We start from the raw sequence: 19987 nt of genomic DNA, 5'->3' as shown, positions 1-19987 counted from the left end.
AAACAAGGATGAAATAAACCATGTGGGAGGGGGGAAAGAAAAAAAAACGGAATAACCATCCTGACAAAGAGAACATTTTGTGGCAGACACACACAGACAGACAGGACTACATCCAGAAAAGCCAACTGAATAAATTAAATAAACTGAACATAAAAGACAAAAAGAAAAAGTGTGTGAGAGAGATGGAAGGATGTTCTTTATTTGGGCAATGAAATACCTCCAGATTGCAGATTTAGGTTTCAAAATCCCTATCAAGTGAACAGTGTTTCCCATGGCACTTAATGCACCAGTGCAGCGACCCCTAAATTATTTATGCCATGTATGTGAGATTTGTGGATTTAGCATCATAAAATTTACTTGCTCCTGAATATCCTTACTATATTTTTGCTTTAGAGTTAAATCATGGGTTTGAGTATTTGTAAAAAAGTTATTTATCTGTCTCCTGTTTGTTTCCATTTAGTCCACTGGACACAGGAAAAACATGTTCACCAAACAGTTATTAATCCCTCCTCTTGGTAATCTTTAGTGGAAAATAGACACACTAATGTGTGTATAATACATCCAGAAATTTCAGATCTAAAAAAAAAAAAAAAAAAAAGTATGTGTTTGATGTATAAGTGTTCCATATGCTATAGGTCTGCTTTAGTCCTGTGGTCAATAACTGTGTTTACAAATGTGATAATAGTGTACAATATGCATTTTTCATAACTCTTTGTACTTGTTGTTTTCAATTATTTTTCTAATTTATTTGTGCCTCTCCAGGCAACACTGCAAATCAGATACATATAGCGAGACAAATTCTTCCCAGTTTGCACCCCACTGGCATAATTGCATGGGGTGATAAGTCAAGACAGAATTTGTCCTACTGTGTTCAATTGGAAACATACTTTACGGTCAGTTTTAAAGTGACCATAACCTGGCCTCTTTTCTCTTCTCACCCTCCCCGCCCCCCACCCAAATCAGTTTTTCACCCAACAATTAACTACAGGTCCAAATGTTTGTATTCAGATTCCTAATTACCAGATTCATCATTTTAATCAAGTAGCTAAGATACTATGAACTGCTAGCATTTGTGCTTAAAATTAATTGCACTTGCAGTTCTGCTCCCTAAGTGGAGGCTTATTTAAAAAAAAAAATCAGGCTCAATACCTATTAACTATCATAGTGAGGTATGAAAGACCCTTTACAGTTCTTGGCTAAGATGCTAAGCATTGTACTACATAGAGCAAAACCACAGAATTTATTAACCCAGAACTCTGGAGCAACCATCAGCTCTACATAAGTAATTAGTCTCATCCTATGGCTGCTTCTCCTGCCATCTCTCAGTGCAGCCTCATTAAGCCTAATATTTCCCTCATGCTCATCTTTATCACATTGTTCTGATAATAGTTTCATCATTCTTGGAGCTACTCAGAAAAGCATTACACATCTAAGACCCAGAGTACAATCATTACAACAGAGATTCAAGTGCTGCTCATATATAATTCAAATGTATTGGGTTTGAATTAGCTGATTATTCATAAAATCTGGTCTCTTTAGCACAAAGGGATGAGCCATGCTCAGAAATGTAATCTGCACTACTGTTAAACATCAGAAAAATCTTTAAAACATGTCATTTTAGAGTACAATGTGAATTCAGTTTTTCAAACGTATATCCTGCTGCTTAAAGGGACATAGTGAGGATACAAATCCTGGGGTAAATTAATTCACATTAAATGAACAAGATAGGTGATGGTACCTGATGGTAAAAGAAATTTTAAACATTTAATTAACCTCCACCATTTATGGTCACTTGGTGAAATCACTTCTCTTTGAACAAAGCAAGAGTAAGGCGGCTTCACATAGGAAACTCACTGCAGGGGATAAAATCCATTATCCACCTCCCTCTACTGCGGGGAGGGTTTCTCTGAAACTAGAGCTTCTACTCAGCTGTTCCTGGCCACTAGGATCCAAGCAGTTGAAGATCCAGTGCTCCCTCATTGAAGCCTGACCCTAGCTTTCCTTCAAGATTCGCCTAGTCAGCGCATTGCATGAAGACTCCTCTCCAAGGCTCTAGGAGGTACAGAGGTCCCCCTGTACAACTGCTCTGCTTGTGCTCCATCTGCTCTCTCATGTACACACTGCATGCATACAACCCCATGGGGGGGGGGGGGCTTAAGTGGTGTGGAGGGGATTTCATGGACCTTCTGCAACTATGTGAATTTCACTTATGTTTATTATGGGCCTGATCCTGCATGAAGCTGAGCAACTCTGGGAACAGCTGTGTTCTTCCAGCTCCCACAGACTTCAATAGAATTTGAACAATTCCAGAAGCTGTTCAGCTGCTTACATGATGAAGCCTTATTTACATTTCACTTAGCTTGGATAGTCACATTAGACTAGCCAGTTTCACTCTCATTATACTAGCAGAGTGTTACAATGTTGGGGTTAAAAGTTATATTCGGGATTGTCTTTTAATTCAGAGAAATATTTTCTGCTGCTATTAGTTCATATACTTTTTTAAAAAACAAAAGTCTCAACTATCTGACAGCGTTCTTTTAAAATGAATCTCTCAGGTAAGTGCAAACTACCAGAAGCTCCTAAGAAAACGGTGAATACAGCTTTGCAAAAATTACCAAATTCATTAATGTTGTATGTACTAAACTGAAGGTTTTAAGTTAGACTACAGCGCCTAATTAGCACAAATTCTGTGGCTATTTATTACTATATGCAATTACTACAATTGAAATGATCTATGTCTGCTAAAATATATCAACATATTTCTGCTTGGGAATTTTCTTTTTAAAAAGTCTTTCCTGAAAACAAAAAAGCAAGGCTTTGGGGATCAAAAAATTTTGTGTTAATTTAGTGGCAGTGCTAAGATAATAAACCGGGTCAGCACATATTGATCATGATATAACTAAACTACACACAGCAAATGTTTTCTCACTGAGTCATCTATCCAGCAAAAACAATTCCAATGATTATGGAACATTTCTTCATCACACATTGTCCCATAGGACATATCAGGCATTTTTAAATAACACATTCCTGTAATTATTATTTTTATTGCAATAATGCTCAAAGGTCCCAACAGCACCCAAACAAGCACCTAGGAAAACGTGGGGTGAAATGCTGGCCCCACTAAAGTCATTGTCAAAGTTCCTGTCAACTTCAATGGAGCTAGAATTTCACCCATTGAGCCAAGAGATTAAAAAATGGTCTGAAAATCAGCACAGAAAAAGGTATAATGCAGTCGGTTATATGCAATTTAGTATTATGCAAATCTAAATTATATACATTTGTCAAAATATCATCTATTTTAATTGACTGAAGTAATATTTTAATCTTCTGTACATTATATAGAAATCCCATATAAGGAAAATGGACTATTACCAGAGTCAAAATCTGGCTATTACTACAGCCCAGAGTTTGTGATTATACAGTAAAAATGATTTATGTATTACCATGCATAATGCTCAGCTACGGGCTGAGTCAGCACTTCCATTAGAAAGTTTCCAGGTTTTAAAGTTTTAAGAGGATTTAACTCACCGGCAAAACTTGGTGTTCAAATTTCTGCCTTGGAGTAAATTATTTTTATCTGAAGTCCAGAAATATCAGCTTTCCCATTTTTTAAATTCCAACAGCAATTTTTAAATTCAGTTCAGAAGCCAATTTTTTAAAAAACAAATACATATAAAACTGTGATTTTAGAAGTAATACACAGTGTTGTTGGAGCTGTGTTGGTCCCAGGGTATCAAAGAGACAAGGAGGTTTGTACAATATATTACCACCTTAGGCCCAACTCCACGGTGGTACTTAGGTGCCTAAATCTCAGTTTAGACACACCACTGAGATCCACAGAACTCCTGCCCAGCTGCTACCTAACACTTTAGTAGCCTCAACTCACTCGGCACCTAAGTTTTTAGGGTAAAAGTTTCCTAAGCACCTAGCTTTCTGCACACAGCCATCCCGACATAGAGTGGGGTAGCAATTTCCTGCCTAAGCTGTCCAAAGTCAAACTGTCCAGTGTGATCCATGAACTGGGAGAAGATAGGCAGAGGAGTGCCATGCCACCTTTGTGGCCTGATCTAGTGGCTTCTCAGCATGCCTACCGGATTGAGTCCCATTCAAAATCTGGCTAGAGCAGGAGGTTCTGGTGCTGCCCACCTCATAACTGTTAGCCCAGTGATTAGAGCAAGCACCTGGGATGTAGGAGACAAAAGTTTAATTCCCCCCTCGGTCTCCTGTGTCTCAGGAGGGTGCTCTAACCACTGAGCTAGGGAATAATCTGATGCGGGGCAGGGGGCTTCTTCAATCTCTCCTGAAGTTGTTCCACTTTGGATAAATACTATGGGGAGAGGGAGAGTGTCTATAGCCTGGTGGTTAAGGCATCCACCTGGGAGATGGAAGACCCAGGATCCAGTCCTCCTGTTCCAGTGACTAAGTATTTATCCACAGTGGAACAGCTTGAACAGGAGAGACTGAGGGAACTCCCACATCAGACCGCTCCGTGGTTAGAGCATTCTTCTGAGAGGTGGGACAACCCTGTTCAAATTCTTTCTACCCCTCTGGTGGGGGAGGGGGAGAAGGAACTTGGGTCTTCCACACCTCAGATGATTTCTCTAACCACTGGGTTATAAGGTGGGTGCCTCCTCCTCCTCTGACCATTTTGTGTGGCGCGAGGCAGGTCCCTATCTCATTCTCACCAGAAACATCTTAGGCACCAAAGCTGCTCAACTCCAGGAGAGGTGTTTCCAGGTATGGTTCGCAAGCAGAAATAGGGGCCTCCCTGCAGCCCTGATTTAGGTGCTTATCTCTGTGAGTGAGGTGGGGTTTAGGACATACACTCCTCGCTATCTTAGGCAGCTACTCACCTAGCATACTGACTTTTGGGGATCGCGTTCTTAGGTGCCCATCTCTCTCCTGGACATTGTATATAGAGCCTTGGTGCCCAACTCACGCTTTGTGGCTCACTTTGTTGTTCCAGTGATTTTCTAGGCACCTAATAGTTAGGCATTGTGATGCTCAGTGTTGCAATGCCTAGTCCCATTGTGGGTCTGAGCATTAGCAACTAGCTTTCTTTTATTAACAGGATTATTGACCGTACAAATTATTTTCTTACCTATGAAGTTAAGGAGAGAATGTCAGATATATATGAAAAGGGAAAACTTTCTGGCTGAGTCCAGACAATATAGGTTATAATGGCCTGATGTAAAGCCTACTGAAGTCAGTGGAAAGATTATTGGTTTTTAATGGGCTTTGGATCTGGTCTCTAGTTAAAAGTAAATACACATACTGATATACAAAAAAACCCAACAACAAATCACTGATATAACTTTCAATCAGTTCGTCCCACTTGCTCCATTATTCTCAAGTGATTCGGCTGCTAAACCTTATACTGGCAGTAATTCCATTTTTGTTCACTCTTTTGTTATTGTCTGTGGTGGGTATTTGTTTTTGCAAAACAGCCTTAGATATTACATTTTCAGGATAGGTACTATGTGTGTCTATGAGCTAGTGTCCAGAACTATTTCATAAAGATGTTTATTTATACACTTAAATGTATGCTGACCTGACAGAGGATCTGAAATAACTTCAGATTCATTCTAAGTGTGAATCCCTGACCCCATTGAAATCAATGGCAAAACTCCCAATGACTTCAAAGGGGCCATGACCCTAAATTTGTACAGCCTTTAAAACTCAGTTTTGGACAGAAATTTCTGCAATTTAAGTCTGATTCCTGCAAATGCAGATGGGTCTGAAAAATGAATTGGTGTAATATGGCTCTAAGCAGACAATTTCCTAAAACCTCTGTAGAATTTAAGTGCCCATTATATTAATATTTTGTTCCTTTGTTCTTTTAGTACAGGCTACATTAATATGTGGCTTTGCAAAACTATTAGGATGACAAATCTTGACCATCCCTCACTCCAATATGTATGTGCTAAAATAGGACCAAGCAATGCAAATTTTCCCATCTGGTGCATGCATTTGTATAATATTTGTTTTAAACAGTTGTCAGCTATCACAACATCACAAGCATTCAAAGAATCTTAAAAAATACAGAAGCATCTTGCCACTCAACCCAGTGTTTGATATTCAGCAGCATGCAGCTAACCTTTGTGTTTCCCCTTTTTCTCCTTTCTCGTGCTGCCAGTTTGACAGCTTGCAGCTGCTGCCTTGGTTTTTTTAGTCGATTTTGGAGCTTGAGCATCTGCTACCACCTTTACATCTTCCTGCTCGGCCTCCTGAACTGCTTGAGAGATTCAGGGCACGCACCAAAAAGAAAAAGAGAGAGAGAGAGAGAGGAAAACAAGAGAGAGAATGAAATGAGAACTCTGTGAAGCACAGAAAAGAATGCAAGTGCAGCAGAGTTTAAGGTTTGGCTGACATCTTTGTGCAGAGAGGAAATTAAACTAAACAAGCAATTGCAGAGCTACAATGGAATTTAAATTGGCAGATCTGTTAAGGCTGGGGTTTTTTTTTAACCTTGTTTCATCTCCTCCCATTCTTCCCCCTCCTACAATGTATTGGTTGCTATGCATTAGGCCCAAAATACCACCACAGATGCTACTATGTTGCTGAGCCGCTGTAAGCGGCACATTTCCCTGTAGTAAAGCTCTGTCAGTGCTGATCACTGATCAAGCCCCATGAGCCAGCTCAATAATATAAGATAATGATAGCTGGGTTTTCCCCCCCTCCCATAGTTCTCAGTGCCTTAAGTATACGGCTAACTCCTGCAAAAGCATCATCTGGAGTTTAACTTCAAAAAACTTACTTCTTATATTAAAATTCACAGCACAATCAACTTTGGCAAGAAAGGCCCTTTAATGTATAGACACTTAATATATCCATTTAAAGTTAAAAAAAAATTGCTCTGACTTTATAAGGGCTGCATATTAATTCATTCTATAGAAATCTCAATGGAACAAGCATTCATTGTGAAAGCCAGCATAATCATATGATTGCAGTGACTTTCAAAGTAATAAAGATTTTATATTTATTATACAGTGCTGCCAGAGGACTGTATTTACTTACACACACACACACACACACACACACACACCCCAGTTTATTCTTCTAGCTAGAATGAGCCTTTAAATGAAATAAAGTGATTTTTTTGTTAAAGTGGCTTTGTGATACTTTTCAGGTTTTGCACACTTATTTAAAGCAATTATCTTCATGAACTACATACAAAGAAATGGTCAAGCCCTTCAGCCCCCAAATATACCAACACTGAGCAGTACAATAAGAACTTTAGGGGCTAGATCTTTAACTTTTGTGAACTGTCATCAACCAGGACCAGCTCTAGGTTTTTTGCCACCCCAAGCAAAAAAAATTTGGCTGCCCTCGCCCCTTTTTTTTGGTTTTTACACGTTTGCACATTGCAATGTTTTGTTTTGTTTTTGACTGTTTAAAATTTTAAAAAAATGAAAATAGAGAATTTGTAGTTAGTGAAATAAAACAATTTCCTACTAGTGTACTCATTTACTCACTGGGCCGGCCATGGAGTGAGCTGGGCTTTGTCTGCCTAGGCAGAGCTAGGGCTGCCTCTGCGCCGGAGGCCTTGGCATAGGCAGGACGTCAGCGCCAACCCCAGGGCTCATGTGGTCCGTGTGGGTCGGACCAAGTCACGCTGCTGGCGGGCTACCCAGCCTGGCTGTCACTGCCGAACAGCCAGAGAGGCCTGGAGCTGTGTGGGAGACACCGAACAGCTCTGCCTCCTGTCTCTCCTTCCCCGCGAGCACGCCCGGGGGGGGGAGGGGGTTGGCGCTGCCCTCTGGAGCTGGGCGTTGCAGCCCCATGCCGGCAGGAGCAAGTAGCGGGCGTTGGGGGTGGGGGGGGCGGGAAGGGGGCTGCCCAGTCCCTCCAGCCAGGGCACAATCACCTCCGCTCCCCCTGAGCCAATCCCAGTCTGAAGTGGCTGTAGCAGCCCTGCCCACAGTCCCACGTCTTGCTATGCAGCGCAGGGAGGGGAGGAGGCTCTGAGAGTAGGGCTGCGGCCTGGCTCCCACACTGGCAGCGGACCCCGGGGAGCCTGGCTTGTGGCAGCCTCAGCAACACCCCAGAATCCCGGGCGGTCACCCCGCGGCGTGGCCAGGGACAGAGCCAGCCAGGCGGGGGGCACCACCTGTAGCTCTCACATGGAGCAAGCTGGGGTGGCTGTGGGGTTGGGCTGCCGGGGTCCAGGGCAGAGCAGCCAGCGGCTGGTGATCGCAGGGCAGCGTGCCCGGGCCTCCCGCTTCCCGGGACCCCTGCGAGCCGGCCGCAGGCTCGGCCTGCGCAGCGGCACGAGTTCGGCTCAGCCCAGGCTGCCGCTCCCCTCCCCTACCCAGGCAGGAGGTGGCACAGGGGGGAGGAGGAGGCAGAGGCGGAGACAAGCCAAGGAGGAGCCCGCAGCCGGCGCTGGAGGAGCAGCCCACCCGGCCGCCAGGTTCCGCTGCCACCCCCTGCGCTCCGTGACCAGGGCAGGGCCGCGCTACCGGCTCCTGCCTGAGGGGAGCTGGCCGCTGCCCGTGGGAGAGCGGCAGGGACACGCTCCCCACTGAGCCAGCTCCCTCTGCCCCGCTGCACAGCCCCGGCGGCACCCGGTCAGAGAACAACAGGACACTCAGGATCCAGCCCAGGACACTGCCTCAGATCGGAGCTGGGGCCCCAGCATTATGCTGCCCCTGATAATTTGCCACCCCAAGCACCTGCTTGTTTTGGTGGTGCCTAGAGCTGCCCCTGTCATCAACGGAGGTACGACCTAAGAATATAAAATGGCCATAGATTAGGCCAATGGTCCATTTAGCCCAGTATCATGTCTTCCAATAGTGGCCAATACCAGGTGCTTCAGAGGGAATGAACAGAACAGTAGGGTTGGCAGGCGTCCAGTTTTCAACTGGAACACCAGGTCGCAAAGGGACCCTGGCGACTCCAGTCAACACCACTGACCAGGCTGCTAAAAGTCTGTCAGTGGTGCAGCGGGGCTAAGGCAGGCTCCCTGCCCTGGCTCCGTGTAGCTCCCAGAAGCAGCCGATATGTCCCTGCGGCCTCTAGGCACAGGGGCAGCCAGGGAGGTTCCGTGCACTGCCCCCACCCCTAGTGCCGGCTCCGCAGCTCCCTTTGGCCAGGAAAAGTGGCCAATAGGAGTTGCGAGGCTGGTGCCTGGAGCCCACACTCCTCACCCCCACCCCCTGCCCCAGCCCTCAGATCCCTCCTGCACCCCAAACCCCTCATCCATGGCCCCACCCCAGATCCCACACCCCCAGCCAGAGTATACACCCCCTCGCACACCTCAACCTGCTGCCCCCGCCCTGAACCCCCTCCCACACTCTGAACCCCTCAGCCCCAGCCCAGAGACCCCTCCTGAACCACAAGCCACTCATTTCTGGCCCCACTCTGGGGGGGCCAGAATCTGCACCCCCAGCCGGAGCCCGCACCCCAACCCCCTGCCCCAGCCCAATGAAAGTGAGTGAGGGTGGGGGAGAGCGAGCAATGGAGGGGGGAGAATGTAGTGAATAGGGGCAGGGCCTCAGAGAAGGGGCGGGGCAAGGGGGTTCAGTTTTGTGTGATCAGAAAGTTGGCAATCCCAAGAACAGGTATTCATCAAGTGACCCATCCCTTTTTGCCCATTCCCAATTTCTGTCAAACAGAGGCTAGGGACACTTCAGAGACACTTTACATCTGCAGAGAATCTGACCCTAGAGCTGCACAGAATCCACCCCACAGGACATGGATCCCATACCACGCCACTTTTTTTTTTAAGGCGCAGATTGCCATTATTATGCACTCACGTGCACCAGAAACAAACAAAAAAATTCTTTCAGGATAAAAAGCTACATATGGCAAGGAATCTAGAGGAAAGAACTGGCTTGCTCACAAGATCATTTAAATATCATTGGCAAACCCCAAAAGCTCAGTAAACAGATAAGGCCCAATGATACTTGTGGCCCAGTAGTCTCTATCATAGAAGATGTAAACCAGTGGTTCTCAGCCTGATTGGCTTGCGGTCAATCAGCACATAGCTGCGGCCCATGTGGCATCCTCAGAGCCATACAGCTAGTATACATATTGTGTGGCTGCAGCCCACATAACACACAGAGAGATGCACAATGGTAAATAGGTTGAGAACCACTGAGGTAAACACTCTCCAAATTCACGAGTTATGGGACAAGTCCACTATGTACTAAATACTGGATTCCTAATACATAAGAACATATAAGAATATAAGAACATAAGAACGGCCGTACTGGGTCAGACCAAAGGTCCATCTAGCCCAGTATCCTGTCTACCGACAGTGGCCAATGCCAGGTGCCCCAGAGGGCGTGAACCTAACAGGTAATGATCAAATGATCTCTCTCTTGCCATCCATCTCCACACTCTGACAAACAGAGTCTAGGGACACCATTCCTTACCCATCTGACTAATAGCCATTAATGGACTTAACCTCCATGAATTTATCCAATTCTCTTTTAAACCCTGTTATAGTCCTAGCCTTCACAACTTCCTCAGGTAAGGAGTTCCACAAGTTGACTGTGCGCTGTGTGAAGAAGAATTCCTTTTATTTGTTTTAAACCTGCTGCCTATTAAAATTTCATTTGGTGACCCCTAGGTCTTGTATTATGGGATAAGTAAATAACTTTTCCTTATCTACTTTCTCCACATCACTCATGATTTTATATACTTCTATCATATCCCCCCTTGGTCTCCTCTTTTCCAAGCTGAAAAGTCCTAACCTCTTTAATCTCTCCTCATATGGGACCCATTCCAAACCCCTAATCATTTTAGTTGCCCTTCTCTGAACCTTTTCTAGTGCCAGTATATCTTTTTTGAGATGAGGAGACCACATCTGTACACAGTATTCAAGATGTGGGCGTACCATCGATTTATATAAGGGCAATAATATATTCTCTGTCTTATTCTCTATCTCCTTTTTAATGATTCCCAACATCCTGTTTGCTTTTTTGACCACCTATGCACACTGCGTGGACATCTTCAGAGAACTATCCACAATGATTCCAAGATCTTTTTCCTGATTTGTTGTAGCTAAATTAGCCCCCATCATATTGTATGTATAGTTGGGGTTATTTTTTCCAACGTGCATTACTTTACATTTATCCACATTAAATTTCATTTGCCATTTTGTTGCCCAATCACATAGTTTTGTGAGATCTTTTTGAAGTTCTTCACAGTCTGCTTTGGTCTTAACTATCTTGAGCAGTTTAGTATCATCTGCAAACTTTGCCACCTCACTTTTTACCCCTTTCTCCAGATCATTTATGAATAAGTTGAATAGGATTGGTCCTAGGACTGACCCTTGGGGAACACCACTAGTTACCCCTCTCCATTCTGAGAATTTACCATTAATTCCTACCCTTTGTTCCCTGTCTTTTAACCAGTTCTCAATCCATGAAAGGATCTTCCCTTTTATCCCATGACAACTTAATTTATGTAAGAGCCTTTGGTGAGGGACCTTGTCAAAGACTTTCTGGAAATCTAAGTACACTATGTCCACTGGATCCCCCTGGTCCACATGTTTGTTGACCCCTTCAAAGAACTCTAATAGATTAGTAAGACACAATTTCCCTTTACAGAAACCATGTTGACTTTTGCCCAACAATTTATGTTCTTCTATGTGTCTGACAATTTTATTCTTTACTATTGTTTCGACTAATTTGCCCGGTACCGATGTTAGACTTACCGGTCTGTAATTGCCAGGATCACCTCTAGAGCCCTTTTTAAATATTGGTGTTACATTAGCTATCTTCCAGTCGTTGGGTACAGAAGCCGATTTAAAGGACAGGTTACAAACCCTAGTTAATAGTTCCGCAATTTCACATTTGAGTTCTTTTAGAACTCTTGGTGAATGCCATCTCGTCCCGGTGACTTGTTAATGTTAAGTTTATCAATTAATTCCAAAACCTCCTCTAGTGACACTTCAATCTGTGACAGTTCCTCAGATTTGTCACCTACAAAAGCCGGTTTTGGAATCTCCCTAACATTCTCAGCCGTGAAGACTGAAGCAAAGAATTAATTTAGTTTCTTCGCAATGACTTTATAGTCTTTAAGCGCTCCTTTTGTATCTCGATCATCGAGGGGCCCCACTGGTTGTTTAGCAGGCTTCCTGCTTCCGATGTACTTAAAAAACATTTTGTCATTACCTTTTGAGTTTTTGGCTAGCTGGTCTTCAAACTCCTCTTTGGCTTTTCTTATTACATTTTTACACTTGGCAGTGTTTATGCTCCTTTCTATTTACCTCAGTAGGATTTGACTTCCACTTTTTAAAGGAAGTCTTTTTATCTCTCACTGCTTTTTTTACATGGTTGTTAAGCCATGGTGGCTCTTTTTTAGTTCTTTTACTGTGTTTCTTAATTTGAGGTATACATTTAAGTTGGGCCTCTATTATGGTGTCTTTAAAAAGCGCCCATGCAGCTTGAAGGGATTTCACTTTAGTCACTGTACCTTTTAATTTCTGTTTAACTAACCCCCTCATTTTTGCATAGTTCCCCTTTCTGAAATTAAATGGCACAGTGTTGGGCTGTTGGGATGATCTTCCCACCACAGGGATGTTAAATGTTATTATATTATGGTCACTATTTCCAAGTGGTCCTGTTATAGTTACCTCTTGGATCAGCTCCTGCGCTCCACTCAGGACTAAATCTAGAGTTGCCTCTTCCCTTGTGGGTTCCTGTACCAGCTGCTCCAAGAAGCAGTCATTTAAAGTATCGAGAAATTTTGTCTCTGCATTTCGTCCTGAGGTGACATGTTCCCAGTCAATATGGGGATAATTGAAATCCCCCACTATTATTGAGTTCTTAATTTTGATAGCCTAATTTCCCTTAGCATTTCATCATCACTATCACTGTCCTGGTCAGGTGGTCGATAATAGATCCCTAATGTTATATTCTTATTAGAGCATGAAATTACTATACATAGAGATTCTATGGAACATGTGGATTCATTTAAGATTTTTACTTCATTTGATTCTACATTTTCTTTCACATATAGTGCCACTCCCCCCTCTGCACGACCTGTTCTGTCCTTCTGATATATTTTGTACCCCGGAATGATTGTGTCCCATTGATTGTCCTCAGTCCACCAGGTTTCTGTGATACCTATTATATCAGGGATCAGCAACCTTTCAGAAGTGGTGTGCCGAGTCATCATTTATTCACTCTAATGTAAGGTTTCGCGTGCCAGTAATACATTTTAGTGTTTTTAGAAGGTCTCTTTCTATAAGTCTATAATATATAACTAAACTATTGTTATATGTAAAGTAAATAAGGTTTTTAAAATGTTTAAGAAGCTTCATTTAAAATTAATTTAAAATGCCCCCGGACCGGTGGCCAGGACCAGGGCAGTGTGAGTGCCACTGAAAATCAGCTCGTGTGCCGCCTTCGGCACACATGCCATAGGTTGCCTACCCCTGTATTATATCAATATCCTCCTTTATCACGAGGCACTCTAGTTCACCCATCTTATTATTTAGACTTCTAGCATTTGTGTACAAGCACTTTAAAAACTTGTCACTGTTTATTTGTCTGCCCTTTTCTGATGTGTCCGATTCTTTATGTGAATGTTTCTCATCTGATCTGGCCCCTACATTATCCTCTTCCATCCTCTGCTCCCGACTAGAACCTAGAGAATCTCTATCAATAGACTCTCCTCTAAGAGAAGTCCCTGTCCGATCCACGTGCTCCTCTGCAGCAGTCGGCTTTCCCCCATCTCCTAGTTTAAAAACTGCTCTGCAATCTTTTTAATGTTAAGTGCCAGCAGTCTGGTTCCACTTTGGTTTAGGTGGAGTCCATCCTTCCTGTATAGGCTCCCCCTATCCCTAAAGTTTCCCCAATTCCTAATGAATCTAAACCCTTCCTCTCTACACCATCGTCTCATCCACGCATTGAGACTCTGAAGCTCTGCCTGCCTACCTGGCCCTGTGCGTGGAACTGGAAGCATTTCTGAGAATGCCACCATAGAGGTTCTGGATTTCAGTCTCTTCCCTATCAGCCTAAATTTGGCCTCCAGGACATCTCTCCTACCCTTCCCTATGTCATTGGTACCTACATGTACCACAACCATCGGCTCCTCCCCAGCACAACACATAAGTCTATCTAGATGCCTCGAGAGATCCGCAACCTTCGCACCAGGCAGGCAAGTCACCATACGGTTTTCCCGGTCATCACAAACCCAGCTATCTATGTTTCTAATATGAGCAGTTCTACTGACTTCAGTGAGAATCCTCACATGAGTAAGGCAAGATGAGCATCCAACCTGTATAAAAATCATTTGCAAACTCACATCTCCTCTCCTGCAACACACAAGTCTATAAATAGTCTTAAATTTACAAAACACCGTGGATTAACTGCTTTCTTTCTTTTACTAGAGAGACCTTTGTTAACGCACTTGTACATAACAGACGCATGAAATCTGCAGAAGTCAGATGATGATCAGATGGGCCAATGGGGCTGTTTTACCCCAACTCCTCATTCCACTTACAGTCTTTAGCAAATGACTAATACTAGTCATAAGCTCACTGGCTGCAATCCCTTTGCAAAACATTACAGAACACTGTGGATAATGCATGAGACAGAACAGAGGCAGCGACCACTCCATCCCTCAGGGAGGATGGCAAGATTAATGTGAAAGGCAGCACATTAGGCTCTGTTTCTCCAGTCATGAAGGCCTCTGACTAACCAGGGCAGCAAAGAGCCCTGCTGTGAATAAACTTTAAAACAGTTGAATTTACATATCCAGTAATTCTGATCTAAATTTGCAGCTCTCTCTCTCCTTTTTTAAATTAGGGAGAGTTTTTTTTCTGGTTTTGTTTCTTTCATGATGCTGATGATCTAGTTTGTAGAATTCAGTATTTTCCTAACAAGTGAGTAAATGACCTACATTCACTGACTAGCCAGGTCTCTACATCCATTCTAATACTTTGTTTAATATGCCCATCCATTCAGATCAAACACCATTGAAGGAGTCTAAAATGTGGCTTAATCAAAATGGGATGGAATGTTCTGATATTACTAACTGAAAATTTAAAAACAAAAACTTTTTAGGACCAACTACTTGCCATCATGTCAGCTATCCTTTGACCTAACTAATCTGAAGTTAAATAATTATTAGTGTGGATTGCAGCTGCATTAATTAGTTTTGAAAAGCTGGCACATAAATTTCAGCAGTAGATGCCTGAATATTAACAAAGAGGTGTAACCTCCTCAAGGAAGGATTTGAAAGATTTCCACCATTTTATGCTCAAGGCCATGGAGCACTCAGTTTAGTTGCCATCTTGAATACACATCATCAGACTGGACCTGATAAAGATGGGACAATCAAGTGCAAGTGGCGGAGATAATAAAATGAGATTTAAAGGCACACCAATACCCAGCAGCAGCAACTGGATAATTGAAACAATACCACGTACGTTTACTATCTCAATTGAAACTAACCAACACACACAATGTAGTGAATATTAAATACCCACAGAGAACTCTTCTGGATCAGTGCATGGAGTTAAGAAAAAGCTTGTAAAGATTATTTGAATAATGAATACATTTGAAGAATTTGCAATCTGCTCGAAAAAACAGCACAAACGGGAAAAGGGGCTAAACAGCTAGATAAATTATTCATTGCAAATTATCCACTCAGCTTTACTAGGCAACCATTCAGTCCATTTATCAAAGTTCTCACACTTCTCATTTCATGACAAGTGAAAGTAGAATGAGTATCGAGCAAAGAAAATTAAGCAACAGTTTAATAGATGCACTGGCTTTTGCCTACTCGTTGGATGTGCTCTCATGTATCTCCATAAAAATGGCTTGGCACCTTTCTTTGTAATTTCTTGGCTCTTGAGAATGTTGCTATTTATTTGGACAGTGATCCACTATAATTTTATCTGATCTATTTTAAAATTGTTCCAACATAGCTTAAAATATAACTTTTTAAGTAGTTTACAAGGCATGGGATGTTCCTAGAGTTACATGAACTCTCTAGTGAAGTAAAGATAGGTAAAAATGATAAATTTCATTGAAAAAAATCAGCAATTTTCACCAGTTTTGTAGAAGGCCTGTAAAACTGAATGACTGAAGTGATGCCCAAAAGTCCCAGTTAGGATTAGGGTCCCAGTGTCAAGGTGCTGTTCAAACACTTGGCAAGACATAGTCTCTTCCCCAAAAGATTAGTCTAAGGCCCCTGCAACTGGTAGCGAGCAGGCAGATTGCTGTGCCTGCACAGAACATCACTGAATTCAATAGGGCTTCATGTGGGAAAAAACTACTATTTAAATTGCTGCAGGAGTCTCTCTTTAGTGATTCAAAGAGAGAGCACAGCTCCTCATAAACTGAGCATAACTCCTTGTAGAAATGCCCCAATATGTCAAGTACAAGAACCAAAACTATGACTATTTTGCAGATAATGCCAGGTTTAACTCCATTGCAATCTGAGATATCCTATTTTTAAACACAAATATTACTTGAAGCCCAGAGGTCTACATTGGATTTTTCAGTCAAATAAGTCCTCAACTCTACAATGTAGGAACCCAATTGTGTGATGCAATCCATGTGGGTGTATTTCTGCACTTGAGCAGATCACAGTGTAGGAGCCCAGGAAGTTACAGGATTCTGTTTGTCCCTGATATATTTAAAGAATTTCTTCCTACCATCCTTAAACCTACTGGCCATAGATCTTTTTATTGCTACCGTTAGCTTCCCTTACTAATTGCCTGTATTTCCTAACGGTTGATTTGTACTCATTGCTATCAACTGCCCCGTTTTTACATTTGTTAGGTATTGGGTTTTTTAACTAGAGGAATTAGAAATGCTCACTTATGAAAACAAATCTGATATACCTGGTATTACTGAAACCTGGTGGGATGAGTCACATGACTGGAATGTTAAAACCACTGGATATAACTTATTTAGAAAAGAAAAAGTGGGCAGAAGGGGATCGGGATGGCACTCTCTGGCTACATCTACGCTTGGAGCTAGGCGTGTGATTCCCAGCTTGTGCAGACATACTCTCACTAGCGCCCATCGAGCTAGCAGGCCAGCGATAGTAGCATAGCTGGTGTAGCACAGACAGTGGCGAGTGGCAGCACGGGCTAGTCGTGCTGAGTACAAACCCACCTGAACCCAAGGGTACGAACTCAGCCCAGCTAGCCCGTGCCGCTACTCACAGCTGCCCATGTTCTCTGTCTAAATTCCTCTTTTCTAGTGCACTAGCTTGCTTGAGAGCTAGAGCAAATATGTCTACGTGAGTTGGTAATCATACCCCCAGCTCCAAGTGTAGACATACCCTGTATCTAAGATACTGTTACTTTAGCGTTGTTGACAATTTAGAAAAAACAGATCTGGAATGCTTATGGATCAATGTACTAACTAGTAAATCACAAGATGGGGCACTGGGAAGTTTTCTGTTACATATCACGTCAGACAAGAGAACAGAATGAGCAACTCTTCAAACATCTATCTACAATCTGTTGGGTTTTTTAAAAAACTGCATTAGCATGGGGGATTTCAATCTGGGCGACATATGCTGGAGGTCTCATGCTGCCATTTATAAGACACCCGTGGAGTTTCTAAAAATTATTATAATCTTCTAACACAAAATTCTCCCACACCTCATTAAGAGGTAAGGCAGCACTCCAAGTATCAAGAGTATGATCTAATGCAGAGAACATATTCCCTGCTTTCTCCCTAAAAAAGAACAAACACCTCGGACTGAAGTCAACAGAAAACAGGATCCAAACCACTAATTTTGCTGAACATGCACAAATGTTTTTAAAATGAATGATTAAATGATGTCACCTTAAAATTTGACAGTTTGCCATTCAATGGAAAACTCTCTCTCTCTCATCATTTATCGTACCAGAACAGAATGATACATCAAATTTAACAATCCAGAGTTATGACTTGTGATCAGAAATCTGTTTGGCACAAAATACAGACATTTAGCCCTGCTGCCAAATGTCAAAGAGAAAGTATGCAGTGTTGCTGTAGCCGTGTTGGTCCCAGGATATTAGTGAGAGAAGGCTGGTGAGGTAATATCTATTAGTGGAAAGCCCCATCCCACTCCACCTGTCTTTCTCCCCAGCCCTTCCTTCCCTCCCCCGCCCCATGACTGGAGGGGTATGTGCTAACTACTTATGCTAAGCAATCTGTTCCACCTTGTATTTAGCTGTGACACTCTCTGTACCTTTCCTAGACCTGAAGAGCTCTGTGTAAGCTCAAAAGCTTTTCTCTCTCACCAACAGAAATTGGTCAAAAAAAAAAAAATTACTTCACCCACATTGTTTCTCTAATATCCTGGGACTGACACAGATACAACAACACTGCATACAACGAAAGAGAAAGTAATTTTTCTATCTTGTACATGGTTAATCTAAACTTCTAAATCAAAAGTTGTTGTGAAGTTACTTGAAGGAGAATTTTATTGTGTTTTTAATTGAAAACATTTTAATTTCAAACATACAAAAGCCACATCTGTAAAAAAGTAACATTAATAAAAGCAGACTTTGCCTTGTTCAGATTCTAGCCTCTCAAAATTGTGAAAAAAGGAATTTGTCCCAAGTGGAAATTCACCATTTTCACAGGAAAAAAAGGATACCTTCTTGCCTATGAAAATTGCCTTTCATTTTTGCAGAAAGTTTAAGGGAGCAGTAGAAAAGGTCAGTTCTTTATAACTCTGTGAAATAATTATTCTACATCAGCCTAAGTCTGGTTACTAAGTTAACATAAATCTGGGATCAAATAAAGATGTTTTAAATCACAACTGTTGCTCTACATTTCTGTGTACAGACCTCCAGTCCTGTACCTGTGGCAAATTCACATTGGCTTCAATAGATGCAGAACTGGGCTCAGCATGATAGTTACAAAAATAAATGAATGTATTTACCATGTTTCAGTAAATCCTATATTAAAAAATCAATTACTGCAATAAAGGCAAATATTGTATGTATGTAAATATGAACTTTTTGTCTATCTCCCCACTTTACTTAAATCGGTGGCAATATTCCAGGAACACACATCAGATATTTGCAATACTTTAAACAGCCTGAAAAGAAGAGTGTACATCAAGGAATTTTGCTATCACACATTTGTAGGGGCTTATGATTTTGTCCAATTCTGTAGAAAATTTGTAGCAATATGTGATGTGGAGATACCTGAAAATAAGCCAGCAGATGTGACCTAGATGTTCCAGAATTATGAGCACGATTTAGGAAGTAAACATTTTAAACTAACCACTAACAATATGCCGTACAAGGATATTAAGTGGAAACAAACATGGAGAGGGGAAAAAAGTAGTAAATAAATGGCCTTTTCTGGGCAGAAATTATTCTTATGAATTATGTTATTTTTTTGATATATATTTTCTTCTATAATGATGTAAACAACGAGAAAAACAATACTGCTGAAAATTATTAAGCAGTTATTTATAATGATGAACGATGGAATTTTTATCTGATTATTTGGGACATATTAGGATTATTCACAAGATGAAAGGCCTGATTCAAAGCTCATTGAAGTCAATAGAAAGAATCCCATTGACATGAATAGTATATGGATCAGGCGCAAAATGATCTGTTTGCCCGGAATTTAAACTACTTTTAAAACTTGATATTAGTACCAAAAGGGCATTGACCTGTCATTATACTCATCTTTTGTATCAATATTTTCTATCCCCTCCATCTATTTATTTTCCCCTAGACACATCTTCAAAATCTCACCAAGAATCCCTGTTTGTTTATGTCTTCTGATTGACCTACACACACGAACCGATTCCATAATATCAAATACATCTACAATGTTTTGAAACAAAAGGTAATATTGTAATTTCTTCCAAACAGTAGCACAAAACAAAACTCCTCTTTCATTCAAGGGTCCCATTTGTAGATCATCAGTCTACAAGTACTGTTGTTAAATACACCTCTACCCCGATATAACGCTGTCCTCAGGAGCCAAAAAATCTTACCGCGTTATAGGTGAAACCGCGATATATCAAACTTGCTTTGATCCACCAGAGT

General features: G+C 41.9%; 1 protein-coding gene across 1 annotated transcript in view; it reads right to left on the bottom strand.

Annotated features, from left to right (window-relative positions):
• TUB (TUB bipartite transcription factor) overlaps positions 1-19987 on the bottom strand; it is a 103794-nt gene that overhangs the window by 24854 nt on the left and 58953 nt on the right. Inside the window, exon 4 of the mRNA XM_024195833.1 lies at positions 6101-6235. Within this exon, the coding sequence (XP_024051601.1) occupies positions 6101-6235 (135 nt within the window). The remainder of the gene's footprint in view (positions 1-6100; positions 6236-19987) is intronic.

The sequence above is a fragment of the Terrapene carolina genome, unplaced genomic scaffold, assembly GCF_002925995.2.
Source record: "Terrapene carolina triunguis isolate 2854851 unplaced genomic scaffold, T_m_triunguis-2.0 Scaffold96, whole genome shotgun sequence".
Classification (NCBI taxonomy): Eukaryota; Metazoa; Chordata; order Testudines; family Emydidae; genus Terrapene; species Terrapene triunguis.
The sequence above is the reverse complement of the archived record's forward strand: the minus strand, read 5'-3'. Positions and strand labels throughout refer to the sequence as shown.